This window comes from Neltuma alba, unplaced genomic scaffold (assembly GCF_004799145.2).
Source record: "Neltuma alba isolate B1F8T4 unplaced genomic scaffold, ASM479914v2 tig00011437_pilon, whole genome shotgun sequence".
NCBI classification, from domain to species: Eukaryota; Viridiplantae; Streptophyta; class Magnoliopsida; order Fabales; family Fabaceae; genus Neltuma; species Neltuma alba.
The window spans coordinates 13848-33804 of NW_021636119.1; the positions used below are offsets into that span (position 1 = coordinate 13848).

Here is a 19957-nt window from a genome sequence, read left to right on the forward strand (position 1 = left end):
TTTGATCAAACCCACGAAACTTTTGCATTATAGGAAACACAGCTCTCACATATCATGATCAGAAAATAATCTATCAAAAGCTCTATAATCCTGTTACCGCAATACTTCTTCATGTTCACTACTGTTTCACGCCTCATCAAGATCCCTCCATCAAGATAAGTTGAACATAAAAAGTCATCTAAAAATTTAAAGTTAGAAGCACCGGGTCCATGCAAAAATTAAAACCATTCTTTAGACATTCACCTGCAAAATGCTCCCATGGTCTGCAAGGATGGATTTAGAACTTCAACCCATGTTTCTCTAACTTCTCTTGAATAATGGCATCAAGTTGTTCCGCCATATCAAACTTAAGAAAATTCTTCCAATCTCCAACTTCTCCACGTCTAAAATAAGCCTTATTTTCAATTCCATGTGGCATTTTCTCACTTTTATTCACTTTCAAATTGCTCAAATTCTCAAAACTACATAGCCTAAATATATCACCCACAATATCATCATCCTCCTCCTCCTTAGAAAAACCATACCCTATGAACCCAGCAAGGTCCTTTAATACCCTATGAGGCTCGCCCTTCATGTCCTCGTATCTCAAAAACATTATTTTATTCGGATTCTCCAAACTTTTCTTGTAGTACTCTAGCATGTGATCCCAAAATGGCCCATAAGGGTCCACTCCTCTGCAATACTGCTCGAACAACTCTTCGATCTTGTTGCTCTCTTGGATTTCTGGTCTTATCATGTTCTGGAAATGCCAGGCAGAGATGAATTGGTCCTTGGGATTTCTGCACAAGTACACTATTTTACATCTCGATAGCTTAATGGACTCCGGCAACAAAACATATGGTAGATGTGTCGCAAAAACCCTTGGAGATGATGAGAACAAGCGCAGATCAGGCTTGGTTTGCCCAGTGTAGAGGGTGGTCTCCAAGGTGCGTACCAAAGCATGAGGGTTGGCAGTGAGGAGAGGGTGAGTAGTGGAAGAGGGCATTCGGGTCGGGTTTGGATTATGGGTCTTGCGGTTAAGAATAGCAAAAGTGAGGGCTTTGAGCCAAGTGGTGCCACACTTCGGTGAAGTGATAAGGAGAATGTCAGAGTCATAGGCTTGAAAATGGTGTTGACAATTAAGAAGTGCTTGAAGTACTGTTTTAGGGAACCAGAAACCTTGATATTGGTAGAGTTTGTGCATAGCCAAATGCCGTTCGGTGGGTAAGGTTGCAATCAGGTCTTTACACTCTTGAGATAGGCCTTCGTTATCTTCATCCCAAAGGAGGGGCAGAGCAGTAGTAGGAAGATTGGAATCGCTAGATTTTTCAGCTACCATGGTAACTATTGTAACTATGAAAGTGAATTTTATCCATGAAAGTGAAGGTAATGAGATTTTATATATGACAGAGGAAAATATCAGAGTGGTGGGGGGTCGCAGTGAGAGAAACTAAGGCCACATAATATATTAGTGGTGGTAGTTTGTAGAACTAAAACAAAATAATGGGACCGCGTCAAATCAATTCAAACATAATTGAAGGACGTATGACTGAGAAAACTTTATTAGTGCGGGTCCGGTCTTGGTGCTCATCAAGTGATGAATGCTCAATTTGGACCGTCTAGATCTAATCTGGATGGTTCAGATTTAATATTTTTAAATAATTATTTTAAATAGAAAAAATTATAAAAATGACTTCTCAAGAAAAAGAAGGTCATTAGAATTTAGAAAACATTTTGAAGGAAAAATACTTTCTCAAACGATGTTCACAAAAACAAACTAAACATTGCTTCCATTAAATAAAACCAGTTTAGTCTTCATAAATTGCACAACAAAAAGAAATGGCATTGAAGCATCACAGTTCTAAGTACAAAAAACATCGGTGTTATCATAAAGCCAAGTAATAATAATCTGAAGTCACAACTCATATTTTAACACAGAACTGCCATGCCGAGTAATTTAGCTAAAGGTTGGGGTCAACGTCAGATTGGTTGGCAACTTCCAGCTCGTGACTTTGTTTTTCTTTTTTCATTTAAAAACGAAAAAACAAGCAAAGCATAACATAACCCAAAAAGAACAAAAATGAAAAATAGGATTCCTTTTCTTATAGTAATTAAGAAAAGGGATTCCTTTTACTCGGATTCAACCAAAGAAAGCCTGTGAATATGAATGATTAACATATACAAGACTTGAATCCAAGATAGTAAGAGCAGGACAATGGTACGAACATTATATAACCAACTTGACTTTATCTTATCTAAAAGAGAGAATAGCTTATCTCTTTTGTGCTTTCCTCCTCCTAGATTGTGCCTTTTGCCACTTCTTTCTGGAAACAAGTTTACTCTTTGGCTTCAATTTTAACTCAGGAGAGAACTTGTAGTTCGGATCTCTCATGCGTGCTTGTATGTCCTTGAAGAACTGCATATTCAGTTTTTTAGGCCCCCCTTGTCTCAGCTCTGCATACTCTGGTCCTGAGACAACATTCTCAAATGCTCCAATTAGAATATCTATATCACTCATGACCTCCCACACATTGGTGTATCGCCCATCAGGACCCTTCTTTAACTTCTTCAAAGCATTCTCAACTGCAAGCTTCCTTGCTTTTTTTCCTGGGGACAACTCTTCAGGTTCCTGTTCAGATTTCAGTAACTCAGAGATGGTCCGGTACTTGGGCATTTCTTCAAACTCGAATAATTTATCTATGTATTTGTCACTACTTTCATTTGGGTAAGGTTCTGTAGGAATATCATCATCACTATCCATTTCATCACCAGTCCACAGCGTCTTCTCTTCATCGCTGCCAGACCAAACACTTCTTAACTCATCACTGTCATCAGCATCTATCAGATCTGAATGCTCTTTAGCTTGCTGTCTTACTTTCCGAATTTCTTTCTTAAGACGGCTTTCTGAGTCCTCTTCTCCACCACTTTCATCCTCACTTCCAGTCCACAGAGTGTTATCTTCTTCCATCTCTTTGGCCCAAGCTTCTCTGAACTCTTTGTTCCCTGGTATTCCACTTCCAAAGAGATCATATTTCTTGGGTCCACCACGAGCATATGATCTCAATCCTGCAACATTTAATTCATGAGGTCAAAAGGATCCACACCATAAAACTATCGTTAACAGCAAGTTTGGGGTCAATAGAACGTTTCTTATGAATTTGGTCATATGCTATGTTAGAACCAAGAAAAACTAGGCATGGAGTTAAGAGACAGAGGATCTTGGTTAATTTATGAGGCAAAAAACTTGCGTCATAAACTAACAAGATGATAGGAGAATCTCCTAATAGCATAAAACTCTGGCGACACAGCAGAGGGAGTTATCCAACATGAATAACTTCTTTGTCCACAGAATCTGACTCAGCCTTTCTGGCTTCCTACGCCTACTATATATTAACAAGGGACTCCTATCATGTTATTATGTTGAACCTCAAATTTTTGCTTCCCTCAAGAATTTATTGCACACAAGATATAGTTCTTTTTTTTTTTTTTTAAAGAAAATCTTACCTTGAAAATTCAACAGAGACCCATTCTTACAACAACTCTGTAAAGCAATGGGGTTCACAAAGTGTTTCTGACCTGTAAGGAAGACATACAAGAGGAGGTTCAGCTAATGCCAATGAAATATGATGGAAACCAATAAATCTTCACACAAGTGTGCATGAGAAGAACCCTGGCCTTGGAGTATTGGCAGCCATTGTGATTTTGCAGGCCTTAGAATACATGAGAGAAAGCTAGTGCGGAAGCAAGACCTCCAAGCCATTACTTGCTCAATAAATAAGGTTCAGGAGCTCCAAACTCTTCAATGAAGTAGGTAAACAAGAACTCTTAACAGTCCCTGGGAGTCAGATTGGAATATCAATAACCTTTTGCATCTATGAAATTATTTACTAGGTTTACAAAAAGTGATTGATCAAGCTAATTATGGATAGAAATATTAGCAAGTTGTTAGAAATATGGGAGTAAATTATCAACTTGAGGCGCGTTTAGTATCACTGTTTTTAATGATATTTCATCTACAAGAGTATGCATCACTTAGGACTCAACAGCAGGAATTATCAGAATAAATTACCATCCGTGTGATATAGACGAAAGATCAGAATTTCAAATTCTCAATCATCCCTCTCCTTTCGCTTCTCCTCCCCTCCGATTACGATAAGCCGAAAACCTTCTGCTTCCACCGCCCCTTCCAACGCCTAGATGCTCCTCCACCGTAAACAAGGTTGCCGGGTCTTCTCCGTCAAATCTCTCCAAGAAGAGCTGGAGAGGAAAGGGTCATTAAGCATGGAGAGGAGAGAAGAGGGAGAAGAGGTCGTAGATGAACCAAGAAGAGCTGGAGTAGGAACCCGTCGAACTCCCCTGGTCCTTCGTCCTTCTCTGTTCTTACCTTTCTGCGGCTGCTTTCTCACTCTGTGTATTGTTCATTCCCCTTCTACTGTTTTCTTTTCCTCCTCAGCCGCGCCTCCGTCTCCCGCCCCCGTTCTTCAGCCGCATTTCCCTAATAAGTAATAACTGGAAATTATAAATTATAAAATGCTCCTTGAGTCATTAATACAGAACATAATTAATTAATTTAAATAAATTAAAAATATTGGTTAAATTGGTTAATATGATATTTTTTAATATAAATTTTTTAATTCTTTTCTTCTTTGTACTATTTGATTATTGTTGGAAAAAACATCAATAAGGTTAATTTAGAAAAAAATTATTAAATATAAAGAATACGTCTAACACTCTAATTAGTTCCTATATTAAGATTAGGGGAATAATAAAATTACTAAACCACCCTTAATGTCCCCAATACTTTTTTAACAAAAAAGAATAAAAGAAATAAAAGTCAACATATGTTATCAAAAAAAAAGCCAACATAATAAAAGGGAAAATCTCACTTGAGTCCCACAGAAGGGACTTTATCAAAAATAAGTCTCAAAAGATTCAAAAAAATCAGTTGAGTCTTTTAAGCCTAAATTGAAATTAAGTTTGACAGCAAAATGACAAAAGCAACCCTGAGTAATAAAAGAAGAAATAGATGGATGAAAACAATCAAACCCATTGGCCATGTGCTCTGCTGTCTCTTGGTCAAGAATGCAAGGTTGATTATTCTCCTTTTATAAGAGGTATAGTCAAATTTTTCATTTTAGAAAGTCTCATCTTATTGATCTAAATTGTTAAAAAGTTGTAGTTTGAGATGAGCTTGTAGTGTGAGGAAATGGGTATGGAAATAATAGGGTTATTTGATAGGGTGTACAGTAGAAATGTATCTTGCTTGTTTGGACGAATGGGTAAAAATGATGGACGTGGATGGTATTAAATTGATCTGTCCAGAAAAAAGGTGTACCTTTGTGTTGTGAAAATGCAAATGTTATGTTGTAAATACACTAGTGATAGTTGTAAAGTTATAACTAGTTAAAGTTTTGCTAAGCAATTGAAATTTACACAAGTACCATTATGAAGTGGGAGTTGTGAATTTACATATATACCATTGTCATTTTTCTATTCTTTATTGCTATAATCCATATCTTCACTTATAACTTACTTATGAGTACTTGAAAAGTATGAGCTGTAAAATTTCATTTGTATAGATTGTCATTTTCTATTTTTTGTTGTCAAAAAATGTATCCCCAATTATAACTTACGTTTGAGCACTTACAAGTACTTATGAGATAGCTGTAAATTTCCACATGTACTATTGTCATTATTCTATTCTGTATTTCTAAAATGCATATCTTTACTTGTAATTTATTATGAGCACTTGAAAAGTACGAGTTGTAAACTTTCACACACACACACACACACACGTTGTTATTATTTTTATATTATTTGTTATTAAAACATGTACCGCCACTTATAACATACTTACACGAGCACTTGTGAAGTGAGAGTTGTGAATTTTCATGTATACTGTTGTTATTTTTTTAATTTTTTGTTGCTAAAACGCATATCTCCACTTGTAACTTCCCCATATTTTTTTTTTGCAAACTTGTAGCTTACCTATATGATTATGTAAATTGGGATTTATAAAACGAAAATATCATTTCACTGCATCACTTGTTTTCTATTTACATTGTACAGTTAGAAATACTACTACAGAAAACATGTCATTGCAATAAAATGACTATTTCTTTACGCACATTATATTCCTGTATAGTTTAACTAATGATTGGCTATTCTTTCCCCTTGCTCTGTGCAACTAGATTTCATCCAGCCGTATGGGATGAGTCACAAGCCCCTGAATAAGTTAGGCTTTATTACATCAAGTTGTTCCTATATCGCGAGTCCTCTGATTAATAAACCCATATGTGCAACATTGTTATCAAAATAATATAGTACCTCCGGTCATTAATATAAGAGCTGGTTTGATTTTTAATTTGGCTTTAAATATAAGATTTTAATTCATTTTGCTTCTCATGCTTATTTATTTTTTAAAAAATAGTCTTTATAGTAGTTGTACATGTTAAATGTTCAATCAAATCGTAGTTTTAGCTAATAATACCTTCGATCCTTAATATAAGACTTTGTTTGATTTTTATTTTGATTCTAAATATAAGACCCTACTCCACTTTGTCTTTAATATTTATACATTTTTTTTAAAATAATCCTTCTAATAATGATAGTTCTAGCCAACACATTTGATTAACAAGGATATTTTAGGAAAGACAACACCTATTTATTACAAATAACTAACTTAACTTATTTTTTCAGTTTCCTCAAATTAGTCAACTAACTCTTATAATTAGAACTGGAGGTGGTACACGAGAAGCAAAGGCATTTTAGAAAAAACAATACCTAATTATTATAAAGGATAATTAATCTCCAACTCCTTATAGTTCCATTGATTTTTAATGAGATTCTTATAAAATTTTTCTTTTATCAGATCCTTTTACTTTCGTGTGTTTTTATGAGGTCCTTCTTTTTTTCTTTTTTTTATAGGTCCTTATAGTTTCACTTATTTTTTTAATTAGGTGCTTTGTAGTTTTTAAAAAATTATTATTAACTTTATTCTTTAAAATTAATTTTATTTTTAAATTAATAATTATATAATTGGACAAAATAATTAATATAATCATTTAGTAATTAATAAATAATCAGAATAATATATACTTAAATATAAATTATTTATAATCATATTTTAATTTTAGAAAAAAATTATTATTATAATTTGAATTTTATAATTATAAAAATTTGAATTGAAAAAAATAATGTATTGGAACTAAAAAAAATTTAACATAATGTTACCAATGATTTATTATTTTAAGATGTTATTATTTGTAAAATAAAGAACAAAAACTACAAGGACTTAATAAAAACAAGTAAAACAATAAGGACCTGATAAAAAAAATTATATGGACCTGATTAAAAATATATAAAAGTATAAGGACCTGATAAAAAGAAAAAAAATTATAAGGATCTGATTAAAAATATATAAAATATAAGGACCTGATAATAAAAATCAGTTAAAACTATAAGGACTTACATATTAATTATCCCTATTATAAATAACTAACTCAACAATTTTTTAGTTAATTAGTTTTATATTATTAAGGATTGAAGGTAATATATGTTTACAAGCACAGTCTGGAACTTCTAACCATATCTCTTGCATCGCCACACTTCGTGAATAGTTACTTAGTAAAACTTCAACAAAAAATAAATTTACAGCTACCATGAGAATATTTACAACATAACATTTGGATTTTCACAACACAAAGTTACATTTTTTTTTTCCTGGACAGATCAATTCTTCCATATCTATCCCTTTCACCCATTTGTTAAAACAAACCAGATACATTTCCGCTATCCACCCTGTCAAATAACCCATTATTTCCATGCCCATTTCCTCACACTACAAGCTCATCTCAAACTACAATTCTTAACAATTTGAACCATTAAGATGAGACCTTCTAAAATGAAAATTCAGACCTTACCTCAGTTCGATTGCGTAACTCAACAAAGACGCGACTGGATAGAGTAGAGTGGTGCGATTTGGGATTGATTGCGAAACTCAAGTTTATACTACAAAAACTGATTGCAAAAAGAGAATAACCGACCTCGCGTTATTGACCAAGATATGGGAGAGTACATGGCCACCGAGCATCACTCGCATTTGTGATTACTTTTATCCATCCGTTTCTTACTATCTCCAGTCTTAAATATAAGAACTAGTCGACTAATTTGAATAAATTAAAAATAAGTTAAATTAATTATTTGTAATAAATAGATGTTGTCTTTTTTAAAATATCCTTACAAATCAAGTTTATGGTTAGAACTACCATTACTAAAAGTATTATCTTAAAAAAAATGAATAAGTATAGAGACAAAATTGATTAGGGTTTTATTTATGACCAAAATAAAAGTCAAATGAGGTCTTATATTAAAACCAGAAGTAATATTTCATTACTCAGAGTGCTTTTGTAATTTTGCTATCAAACACAATTTCAGTTCACGCTTAAAGAACTCAACTGATGATATTTTGAAGCTCTTGGACTTAAAGTACCTTGTGGGGACTTAAGTGGGATTTTCCCATAATAAAATAGCACCAGAGAGTCAACTTCAATAAAGGGGTGTTTGACAACCTCCAAACCATGGTTTCAGATGCACTTTTTCATAAAATGAGGATAAATTCCTCCACATATTTACTCCGTAAACCGTACAAGTACTTCTGAAATCATGGTTGGTTTCTATCCAAAACCCCCTAAATCAATATAGTAATCTTCAATTTAACTCTCAAAGTATGCACAACATAAAATAATATTTATCAGACATATGTGCAAAAGCTCAAAATGAAAAATTTAATCATTAACTATTTAAGATTAACCAATTAATTTCATAAAATCTGAAATGGATAATAAAATAAAATATATTCTTCCACACAAAAAATATATCGCTGGCAAATAAAATAAAAAAATTATATTCTAATTAAACTTAATCATTCAAAATTCATTACTAAAAAACTAAGCAAAGAGAATAATCTCTCATACTGACTTCCATACCAGGAAATAAAGTTCTGACATATTACCTCCGGGTTGTAATATAAGACTCTGTTGACTTTTTTTAGTCTTAAATAGAAAGAGCCAATTTCTTGTCTCGTATTTATGTATTTTTTTTTCATTTAGAAAAGATAACACCTATTTATTATAAATAAACTAATTTAACTTTTTTAATAATCTCTTTAAAGTAGTTAACTAATTTTTATAATTAAAACCAGAGGTAGCATTTAGCTAACAACTTCAGAATGGAATGATTAGCTAGAAGATCCCTAGTCATTGATCGGCAGTCAACCAAGCAAGGTTCGTATACCAGGTAGTCAGCCTCATTCCAGCCAAGCAAGTTATCAGGCAGCAGGAAGCACTGGTAAAGATTGGCTCCATTAAGGAAGATAATAATAAATCCGCCAGGCAGGCCCAGCCTGTGGTGAGCCTCTAAACTTTTAGTCATAGATCGACCAACTTTTTTAATCTAGCTAATACTATTATCTCCTGTTCTTAATAAAAAAATTATTTAATTTTATTTGATTTTAAATATAAGATTTCAAATTTATTTTGTCTCTCATATTTATCTTTTTTTCTTCTAAAATAGTCCTGCACTAATAGTTAATTTCAGCAAATATACTTGATTAGTAGAGATATTTAAAAAAAACAATATCTATTTATTATAAAGATAATAACTTTTTTAATCTACTTAAAATTAGTTAATTAGCTCTGATATTAAAAACCGAAGTAGTAATAGACAGGAAAAAAAATAAATAATAGAGCAGTAAATAGCTCTTCTGAAAACAAAAAATTGGAGCGACGAACAATAATGCAAAATATTCCATGCCATGAACACGCTGAGAGAGAGCAGCATATGGTCAGGCTTCAGAGGAGGACATTGTTCCCATTTCCCAAAAGCGTTTTGCGCAATCGGAGAGCGGGGCTCGTTTTGGAGACGGAAAAACACAGCGAAAAAGCTCCCGGCGAGGATCGAACTCGCGACCTTTCGCTTACGAAGCGAACGCACTACCACTATGCTACGGAAGCTCCTGTGACGCTCGACTGGCTTGATATATTGTACACCAACTATTCATTTGAAGAAGTCCTTCTTCTCCAACTCTGAAGTCAAAACCCTTGAAGAATCTTGTGCTGCGGACGTCGAGCACGTTCTTTGTAGTTGCAGAGCTAGGACAAGCAGTAAGCAAGAGATGTGTGGTATTGCTCTGATTGTCTCAGGCGTTTCGGATTGAGACGTTTCATGTTTGTTCTTGGATTCGACATGCCCACCACACAAAACAGAAGATGTAAGTTCAAAATGGGCAGGATCTGTGCATTTCTGATAGAAAAACATGTTTTATCTTGAAGTTAGATGGTGTTTTGTTTGATGTAGATGCAAAATTCTGCCTATGTACGAAATTATTTATTTTTCAATTGTTAGTTCTTATTGGGTGCTGTGCTTCAGTTGGTGTTTCTGTAGATGATCTTAAAGCAGCTCTACGTAGAAGGGGTCCTGATAGCTTAGGTAGCAAGAAAGTGACTCTTCAATTCAACACTCAGGTCAAAAAAACATTTCAACTTTCATTGAGATGACGAGGCATTGGAATTGGGGGAGACATTGAGAAGTTGCATATAGTACTGTCTGGAAATAAATGTGATTGTGTGTCTGGATAACGGGCTGTCTTGCTCGTTATACAATGCTGGTGGCCGAAGTCCGTCTGCAGAACTGCATTTCATTGGTGCAACCTTACAACTCAGGGGAATAAATCCGCTCGTTCAACCTTTGGTGGATTCGCATGAAAACATCCTTGTATACAATGGTATTCTGTATTTTCTCTGCATTTTTTTTTGGCTTAATTACATCCTGCCCTTTTTTTTTTCTAGTAGGCAACAAGTATAAGTGAGCGTGTAAATTGAAATATCTCTTTCAATTTGAAGTTCTTCTACTCACATGTTTTCACAGAGCTTAAAATTGTAATTCTTGAACCTACAGGCATAGGTCCAGGTCTTGAATATCATATGCCTGTTGTATCTTTTTGCATGTATTCCTCTCTCGGTAATCAGGAACTCATTTTTAGTTTGCTACATTTGCTATAATGAAATTTTGACATTCTGTTTTATTGTTGCTGTTTTTCAGGTGAAATTTTTGGAGGAATCCATATTGCAAAGTGATACAATGACGCTGAATTTCTCATGCAAGCACTTGCAAAGTGCGGCTCACGTGATTCTATTCCTGATCTTCTTTCTATGATTAAAGGACCATGGGCTATCATCTACTGGCAGGTAACTCTGAGTGGTAAGTTTCCATCAGTCGAAATAAATTGTAGCATCATTTCCTTTCGCTATGGTGTTAGAAGTTGTGCTTCCTTTGCCATTTGTAGGATAGCTCAAGAACCCTTTGGTTTGGCCGAGATGATTGGTAGGCGGAGCCTGTTTTCACTGGCCTACAGAAGATGACCCAACCTTTATGCTTTCTTCTGTATCTCCTCTTCACCTATTGAGAAGTTTTCTGGTATGTAACCTTTCAACTTTGAGTTATATAACGCTTTTATGGTCTATCCTTTTCTTTACTGCTTCAATGTGGCATCATTGATTTTAGATATAGGTGAGCTGTAGTTTTATATTTTCTTGATTGCTTAAGCCTCTCATGGCTATGCCAAGTTAAATTTGGTTTAGTAATATATTTGCAAAAAATCCTTGAGTGAAGTATTTTTTTTTCCTTATATAAATTTCACTTAAGAACTTTTATTACTTAGCAAGATTAAATCTATGGTAATTTTATTAAGTGATTGATTACCATCTCTATCCAGTGCATTCTATTTAATAAATATATTTACTTAGCATAATAATGATTACATAAAGCACGAGACATCTTAAAATCAAATAAGCACGTACTACAATTTTAGTGTAAACATATGTGTCATATTTTTCAATTCAAGTAGTTGACTATATGAAACATCTGATATAACATGGAGTTTATCACAGTTAAATAGGTATTTTAAATTCCAATGAACGTGGATGTTAAGCATGTATGGTAAATTCATATATATTATCCTAGTTTTTCAGAGGATGTTACAGTACAAATCTTCTATTCTTGCACTTTGGCTCCAATTCTGAGTACTACACGGATAAGAGCAGAATCTACTGTCACTGTTACACAACTAAAGATTATTGGAAACTACTGTTAAAAGCATACTATGTGCTATATCTCCTAGCATTGTGGTACTATGTTTCGAGAGAATGGTTCTGAAGCATGTGCAGATTCGGGATATTGTATTAACGGGATACCATGAATGCTACTTATTATTGACTGTTTATCCACCCTGTTCATTGTCGAAACTTTAAGGGTCCATGTCAAAAATGAAGGGCTTTACGTCATTCATGTGTAAATTTAGGTCTCAAAATTTTCCTGCCTAAATTTAATAAAATGCTAAGATAATTTTTTAAATCAAGCACTCATGACAAATGAAACTAGAGCCTTTCAACTGCCAACAATTTGGCGTCAACTTTCTAATTTTTCATCATGCCACATTTCTACTATGTAAGAAAAATTATTGTTGAGAAATGTGAAGATAAATAGCTTGGAGAGAGCCACTAATGATGGGATGTTTATTAGATAAGAATGGTGTGATGTCAAATGTTAGGTTATTTACATCTAGCTACTTAATCATCTTCTCTTTTTTCCTCCCTTTTCTTTTTTCTCATGTTTTCACGCCACCTTCAATTTTTTGCTTGATATTGGGCTATAAGTTTAAATATTTTTCTCCTTTCAGATTTGTGTTTCTCTTAATGTTGTTTCTATCCTTTAAATATTATGAGGGTTTGTTCTGGTTGGCACTGTTTGAATTGTTGAAATAAAATTGCTATTATCGGAATATTAAGGTAAAATAAACCATGAAGCTTCAAATGGAACAGGGCTATCTCAGTTACTGGGAAGAGCTACCATGCGGGAATATACAGTGTACATGTTGAGGCATCAAATTCTAATCGGGGACTGATTGGTGAAGTCAGAAGATACATGAAATACAAAACTCAACGCTAAAGGAGCTTATCAAATGGGAGCGAACTTCTATTGAACCAAACTGAAGACCTTCGTACATCCCAATATGAGTCTTCTAGGATGCACACACAATGTGCATTCAACTCTGTTGAGGCAGCTGCATGTGAGACAGGTAATTCTTTATTATATTGGCAGAGAATGTGGCATTGATTCATTTGAACTTGCTGCTTTTATAATGTACAGAACTTTGATTGAGGCTGCAGCTTTTGCTTTCAAGTCTTGTTAGGCGTGATAGGTCTTCAATTTTTTCTTTTGAGCAGGCCCAAATCAATTCTCATTGCCGCTCATTCTCTGCTAAAGACTTTAACGGAGTCTGTGTTTCGGCGCACTTCATTGTATACTATCTATCAGGTGTGGAATCTTAGTGAATTGAATCACAAATGTTGTAGTTGTATGTGGTGATAAAGATAGTGTAAATGTGATCAGTAGCTCCAAAATGGATCCCTGAATTCTCCATTTCTCCGCATAATGTTTGCCTTTAATTTTTGTCCGGCTGTTAGTGTATTAAGCTGAATTTTATGTATGTGTTCTTGGGTTTTGTGATAGAGAGATGCTTCTGGATGGATAGAACAGCCACTGAAAAATTTTAGCTCATATATGAGCTTTTCCAGTGGCTGTTGCTGGCGGTTGTTTAGCTGATGCCAGTATCTCCATAGACAGGAGGGTTAATTCATGTTATTGCTAGCAAGCTAGAAAAAATGCAATAAAGGGTATTCTATGGGACAAAAAAGACTTCTGTTTTAATTATTGCTAGGGATTGGCATATACTGTTTTCTTGATTTCTTCTTGATAACCTTTTAGATGACAGGAACTTGTACTTTTCGATCTTGCTAATGCTGATACTTTTGAATTTGTGCTTGATCTGTCCTTTTCTTTTGGTTAATAGTATTTATATTTGTTATAGAACTCTATGGCTTTTTTGTGCATAGGCTACAATCTCTGATGTTGGACAAGAAGGTTATGTTCCTGTGGCTGTTCTGTTTTCTGGTGGCCTGGATTCCATGATACTTGCAGCATTATTGGATCAATGTCTAGATCCCTGCTGTCGTGTTGCTACTTCAGCTCCTTTTGTTTACTGAGTTGACATTTAGTTCCTTGTTGGTGTTAAAACAAATAGTTTGGATAAAATGTTTGGCAAATTTCATTTTTAGGAACCTTCAGCATAGCTGATCGTCAATTCCTGTTTGTATTGGCAGATGAAATTGATCTACTTAATGTGAGCTTTGATGGCCAGTCTGCTCCTGATAGATTATCTGGCAAGGCTGGTTTAGAAGAACTAAGAAGAGTTGCACCTTCTAGAAGGTATGTACTTGCGACTTAAGTTTTCCATAGATATGTTTTTTGTGCTCTTTTTTTTTTTTAGGTGTATTATCGGAAAAATCTTTTGCTGGAATGTAAATGTTAGCTCCTGTTACTCACTTATTTTAAAACTGGCTCTATGCATAACTTTGAGCATTTTATGCACGTATTTATATGGAGAGGTTTAAAATTTATTCTGAAATACTAAGTTCTACTTGTTATTTTGGATGAGTGATTTTATAAACGAGTCAGGGAAATGCTGGATTTCTCATCTTATTCCATAGAATAGGGAAAAGAGAAGCCTTTTTTCTGAGTTCAGAAGTGATCCAAAAGGCATGTTCTGTACTGCATTGATTAGTTGAAAATTTTCATTTTTGTAATTAAAATGAATTCCACAAGTTTAATTAGAAATAGAGGCAAATCTTACAAATTCCTTGAACATTGGATGCTACATATTGAATGAATATTTGACAAACCCAAGCATCTGTTGAGATCAATTCGTATATGTAGGTTTGGAATTTTACGAATGCAGTTGTGAGGTTCAAAGTGACTTCGCAATATTTAAATTTTCGCATACCTAGGTGGGAACAAAGGTATAAGGAAGCTGTATTTGGATATTTTTTATTTGAAACAAGATCAAAGTAAAATCCAACTGCAATTAAAATTTTGCTGATTGATTGATAGAGCTCAATGGCATGTAGCCGATCCCACTTAATGGTATAAGACTTTATTGTTGTTGTGATCTTATTGCATAAGACAAGTGAAAAAAATTGTAATCATGGAAATATTATTGAAGACTATAATTGAAACTCCTAAGTTTGATGTTGCATTTATATATAAAGAATTTTTTAACCTTTAAAATATATCTAAGAAACAGTAATTCACCATAAGAGGGGAAGGATATTCTTTGTTAACGTTTTGTGGACTATCCTGATTCATCATTATAATAATTCATATTATCTTTGCTATTTACATAACCCTTTTAAGGTAATCAACATATCATGGAGTCAAATTTCTGTGTGATAATGCCTTGGGTTTAATATGATTTTATTGTCCCCCCTAAGTAGAAGTCCATGCTTCATTTTATAAGTTTTTGCCTCCAGGAAGCATATATTGGTACATTAGTGATGAATATCATGAGCCTTGACTGTTAATTGTCAAGGATAATGAAGGATAAAAGAGGTTTTTGTTTGAGTTCGCGAAACTTATGAAGTACATCTTGCTTGCTTTGTTTATATGGTTTCTACTGTTACGATTATGTCGTTAGTGTCATGTATAATGTGACTGACCTGTTAAACACTATTCATTGTATTTTTTTTTTTAAAAAAAATTGTTGGTGTCTCTAAATGTTCAGTTACAACTATGTTGGAAGTGCAGGTGGAGGCTCGTTGAGGTTGATGCCGAATTGTCTGACTTGGCTTTTGAAACAAGTCATGTTATGTCACTCATAGAACCTGCAAATACTTACATGGTACTAATTTAATTATGTGGACCAGCAATTTATTATGCGGAGATTAAATTTTGCTAGTGTTAGCATAATAAAGAAAGAATCCAACATGCCTTTTCTTCTGTTCTTTTCTCAAATTCATTTGAATTGATCTTAACTTTAATTCTCTTCAGAGCCTTTCAAGGTTATAGTGATTTCTCTTCAGAGCCTTTCAAGGTTATAGTGATACAGTTCTTCAGAAAATTATAAAACTGAGAGAGAAAAAGTGGGTCCTCTTTAAAATTATCAACGTGTCCTTTATGTCAGATGAACTACTATTTCTGATCTGACCATGCATAAGTAGTTTGCACTTATCCTTACAGGACTTGAATATAGGAATTGCTTTATGGCTTGCTGCTCGTGGTGATGGATGGGTGTCTGATGGAAATAGTGATGGCAATGACAACAATCTTGCACGTATTAAATACAAGTCCAAAGCAAGGATTTTACTTGTTGGTTCTGGTGCTGATGAGCAGTGTGCTGGCTATGGTAGACACAGAACAAGTTATAGACGAGGAAGGTATTGATATGATAATGGTAAATCATGGCAATTCTTTGTGCCTCCTGTGTTCATTTGATTCTCTATTATGGTATAAATCAGCATGGATTATATGATTGGTTGGATTCAATGCTTTTATAATTGTGATTTCTTTCATCTTTCTATTTTGTTATATGAGTGACTTCATATTACAAATGGGGGAAAAATGTTAAGACTCTGGAACTTTCTGCGGGAAAGAAAGTCAGGGATCATATTATTAAAAACTTACAATGAAGTGAATGCTGTAATTAATTTGAACTTTCAAGAGCTATTCAGATAACAGGGTATAGTACGTACTGACAACTAATTAATGCTTTGGTTATTGACATGGGGGGTTGACCTTGTATTCATTTTGATAGTGTTATAAATGCTTGCTTAGAGCAGGGAACGTTATGGAAAGTATTAAGTGTTCAGTGGACAGTTCCAAACTGGCAAACTCTCCAGGTCAATTAGTTTTTCAATACATTCTGATGTTACCATGTGCCTTTTTCAGTTGGCTGGAGCTTGATAAGGAAATGAAACTGGACATACAGAGAATTTGGAAAAGAAATTTAGGGAGAGATGATAGATGCATTGCTGATAACGGAAAGGAGGTAAGGTGAATATAATAGGTCAAATATCAGTAGTCATTTTGTCTCAGTTCACCTGCCAGTAACTCTAAACGTTTTTCCTTCTAACATTCTAGGCTAGATTTCTTTTCTGGACGAGGATGTCATGAGGATTTGCTCAATTTTCCTTTGTGGGAGGTCACCAACCTTGATCAACCAAGCGGAATTGGTGATAAAAAGATTCTAAGAAAGGTATTGCCATTTATGTGCTGGGTTTTGATGATCTAGTATTGTCCTGGCTTACAATTATTATGAATGGTTTTGTAACTATGAATATGCTACTGGTTAATAGTGATTTTGTGTTTGTCTACTATCATAAAAAGCACTTTTTGACTTGAAAGTGCTTTAGAAACTAATTGAAATAGCTTCTCCAAATAATAAAGAAAAATACCAAAGTTTTTTAAAAGTGTTCTTCTAAAGGAAAAGTGATATATTTCCATGGAAAAGCTCAAACAAATGGACCTCAAAGTATGTAAAGGTTAACTGTGCCCATGTTTTCCCCTCAAAATCTTAGTGATTACCTCACATCAATTAGTAATCTCTGGTTGGTAACAAGAGCTTGCAGACATCAACGAACATAAACAGCTTTCAGGACCCATGAAGGATGTCACCTCTTGCTTGCTCTTGTGATATTGTGATAGAGTCAGCCTATTTAAAAATACCTATAAGAGGCGATACAGGCAGAATCAAGGAAAAGGCAACAACCCATTCTGAGCATGCAGGGAGTTGACTTCTGACTCCTACTAATTTGGAGAAAGCAGTATACTCTAGTATCTTTTAGGTCTCTTGTAGGTCTGTGTCCTAGATTAATGTTTTATTTAGGAGACTGTGCTGTTAGTTTTGGACAGGTTATTAGCCGTTGCTTTTTGGGAGAGGGGGGCAGGTATTGTTTTGAGGTATCTTCGGCAGGGAGAGTGCTAGCCTCTCGAACGCTAGGTCCAGGGATTATTTTGAGAGCCATTGATGTATTCCAGTCTGTAACTTCTTCCTTGTCCCACTGAGAAGGAAGTTTTGATTAATTTATTCATATTCGGCATCTTGTGATCTATTTCTGTCTGGGTCTTATCATATTGATATATCGGTAAAATTGTTTTCCTGGATATGCAAAACAATAGATTTTATTGCAGTAGTTAATATATCAGATAATTTCCATTGAGTTTTCTGACACATTTATTTTAATTTTTACTAGATTATGAGCTCTTATAAATATAAAATGAAACTAGAGCAATTCTGATCAAAGTTTGAATCTTGTGCGTAACATTTTTCGTGAAGGTTGCACAATTACTTGGTTTACATGAAGCGGCAGTGTTGCCCAAACGAGCGATCCAGGTTTGTATCTCTGAAAATTGCTACACTTCCTGTCTCAGGTTAAAATGAATGAAGTAACAGGATCTTAAAAGTTAGGGCATAGTAATAGAAGAAAAGTTATTTGTGAAAAATACCTAATTGAAAATACAATTTTATGAGGGACTAAACTGATGTTGGTGTTGATTTTGATTTGTTGATAAAGCATCTTAGATACCGTAGAGCAAAAGGAAAAATGCATATAAATGCAATGCCACTATGCTTCTTTATCTTCATTGTACTGTTGTGTCAGTTAAACGTTAGTTTTACTTTTACCTCTCCTCTCAGCAGCTTGGTGATTAATTAGTGTTTGTTTCTTTGAACCGAATTGTATCGATGTAGTTCGGTTCCAGAATTGCGAGGGAGTCCAATCGCAAGAATTTCGGAAGTAACGGGCTGCAAATCAGGCATCCGCTGGCAGTGTGATGATTCACAGTAAATCCAACCTGAGTTGATTCCTTATTTCCTCATCTTTTGACCCACAACACCTATCGCCTTAATCCAGAGCACCTTGTTTAATATAAGCTTCAAAAAGATATATCTTTGTTTCTCTAACATCAATTCAAATCATGAGTATTGTGAAGCAAAAAAACTCATGTAGGTCTTCTTTCTTTCTTTCTTTCTTAGTTTTTTTTTTTCCCCCCGAGTGAAAAGGGTCTGCTGTTAGTTGTATGGCTTAATCATTGCCTTATGGCCTTTGATTTATTTTTATATAAAGAAATCAGCTCAGATGGAGCAAATACCGAAGTGTATGTAGCATCTATTTTTCCCTGGAAATTTATGGTCATGTTGGATTTAAAAGAGAGTTGGAATAATTTCCCTCGAGGATTGAAGGGAATTATTGCATTTTTTATCACATTCCATCTTTCTTAATGTGAGATGGATGTTGATGAAAGAAGTCCATTTTTCTGCTTGTAATCTTGACTTTGTTCTTTTGTATTAATGGGTATATAGTTTCTACTCTAAAAAAGAAAAAAAAAATCCTTGCAACTTGCTATGTGACTTTTTAATTATATATCTCACATTCATCTACCTAAGGAGATAAAATATGTAAAATGCATTGACACTTTGGCATCACCCCCTTGCTCCTTAAAATATGAAATTGAAATATATTACTGCACACCAGAGAATATTGATGCACAAACATAAGAAGACGGATGCTTCTATAGCATATCGAAGCCGTAACAATAAGCTATCATAGCGATTGACATATAACATAATCAAAAACTACAATACATAATTGATGATGTTAAAAACATTACGGGGAAGTTTGAATACCCTGATATTCAATTAAAAATTTTCACGCATGTAAAGATAATTTTTTTTACATACTTTTATACACTGTCACACGTCTAGATCTCTTATTATATCCAAGCCTACGCCAGCTTCTGCGGTGACACCATATGCATGAACTCAGGGTCCCTTCCCATGGCTTCCAATATTTCATGGGAAGCACACATCTCAAAGTGAAAGCTACCTTCTTCTGCTCCGGCATCAGCCGCCAGCTTCCAACACCTTGTGTTGGCGGGACCAAGGTGAATCGCCACCGGCCTTCCCCAACCAAAGTCAATGTCATAAAATTTGGTACTAGGGGAGCTACAAGTTCCCATGAACTTCCCAATTGTGGCACGTTGTGGGTGCGGAATGTTGGATTGGTACCCAAGCTTCAAAGTCTCTCTT

At 34.4% G+C, this 19957-nt stretch overlaps 2 protein-coding genes, 1 long non-coding RNA gene, 1 other non-coding gene and 1 pseudogene across 4 annotated transcripts; 1 reads left to right on the top strand and 4 right to left on the bottom strand.

Moving 5' to 3' along the window:
• On the bottom strand, positions 1-274 carry LOC114713569 (uncharacterized). The gene is made up of 2 exons (XR_003737349.1): positions 244-274; positions 1-145 (listed from the first exon to the last, which is right to left on the bottom strand). It is a non-coding gene; the product is annotated as an uncharacterized LOC114713569 (long non-coding RNA).
• Positions 275-277: 3 nt separating this feature from the next.
• Positions 278-1573, bottom strand: LOC114713564 (cytosolic sulfotransferase 5-like). Its single transcript, XM_028898238.1, has one exon. It carries the CDS (start codon positions 1316-1318, stop codon positions 278-280), a length of 1041 nt encoding a protein of 346 aa, XP_028754071.1. The 5' UTR covers positions 1319-1573.
• Positions 1574-2060: 487 nt separating this feature from the next.
• On the bottom strand, positions 2061-4452 carry LOC114713568 (uncharacterized). The gene is made up of 5 exons (XM_028898240.1): positions 4364-4452; positions 4049-4236; positions 3655-3814; positions 3484-3555; positions 2061-3045 (listed from the first exon to the last, which is right to left on the bottom strand). The coding sequence occupies exons 3-5, from the start codon at positions 3737-3739 to the stop codon at positions 2252-2254; spliced, it is 951 nt and encodes a 316-aa protein (XP_028754073.1). The 5' UTR covers positions 3740-3814; positions 4049-4236; positions 4364-4452; the 3' UTR covers positions 2061-2251.
• A 5468-nt stretch (positions 4453-9920) lies between these two features.
• On the bottom strand, positions 9921-9992 carry TRNAT-CGU (transfer RNA threonine (anticodon CGU)). The gene has a single exon. It is a non-coding gene; the product is annotated as a tRNA-Thr (tRNA).
• Positions 9993-10153: 161 nt separating this feature from the next.
• LOC114713565 (asparagine synthetase domain-containing protein 1-like) lies at positions 10154-18869 on the top strand (annotated as a pseudogene).
• The last annotated feature ends 1088 nt before the right edge of the window (positions 18870-19957 follow it).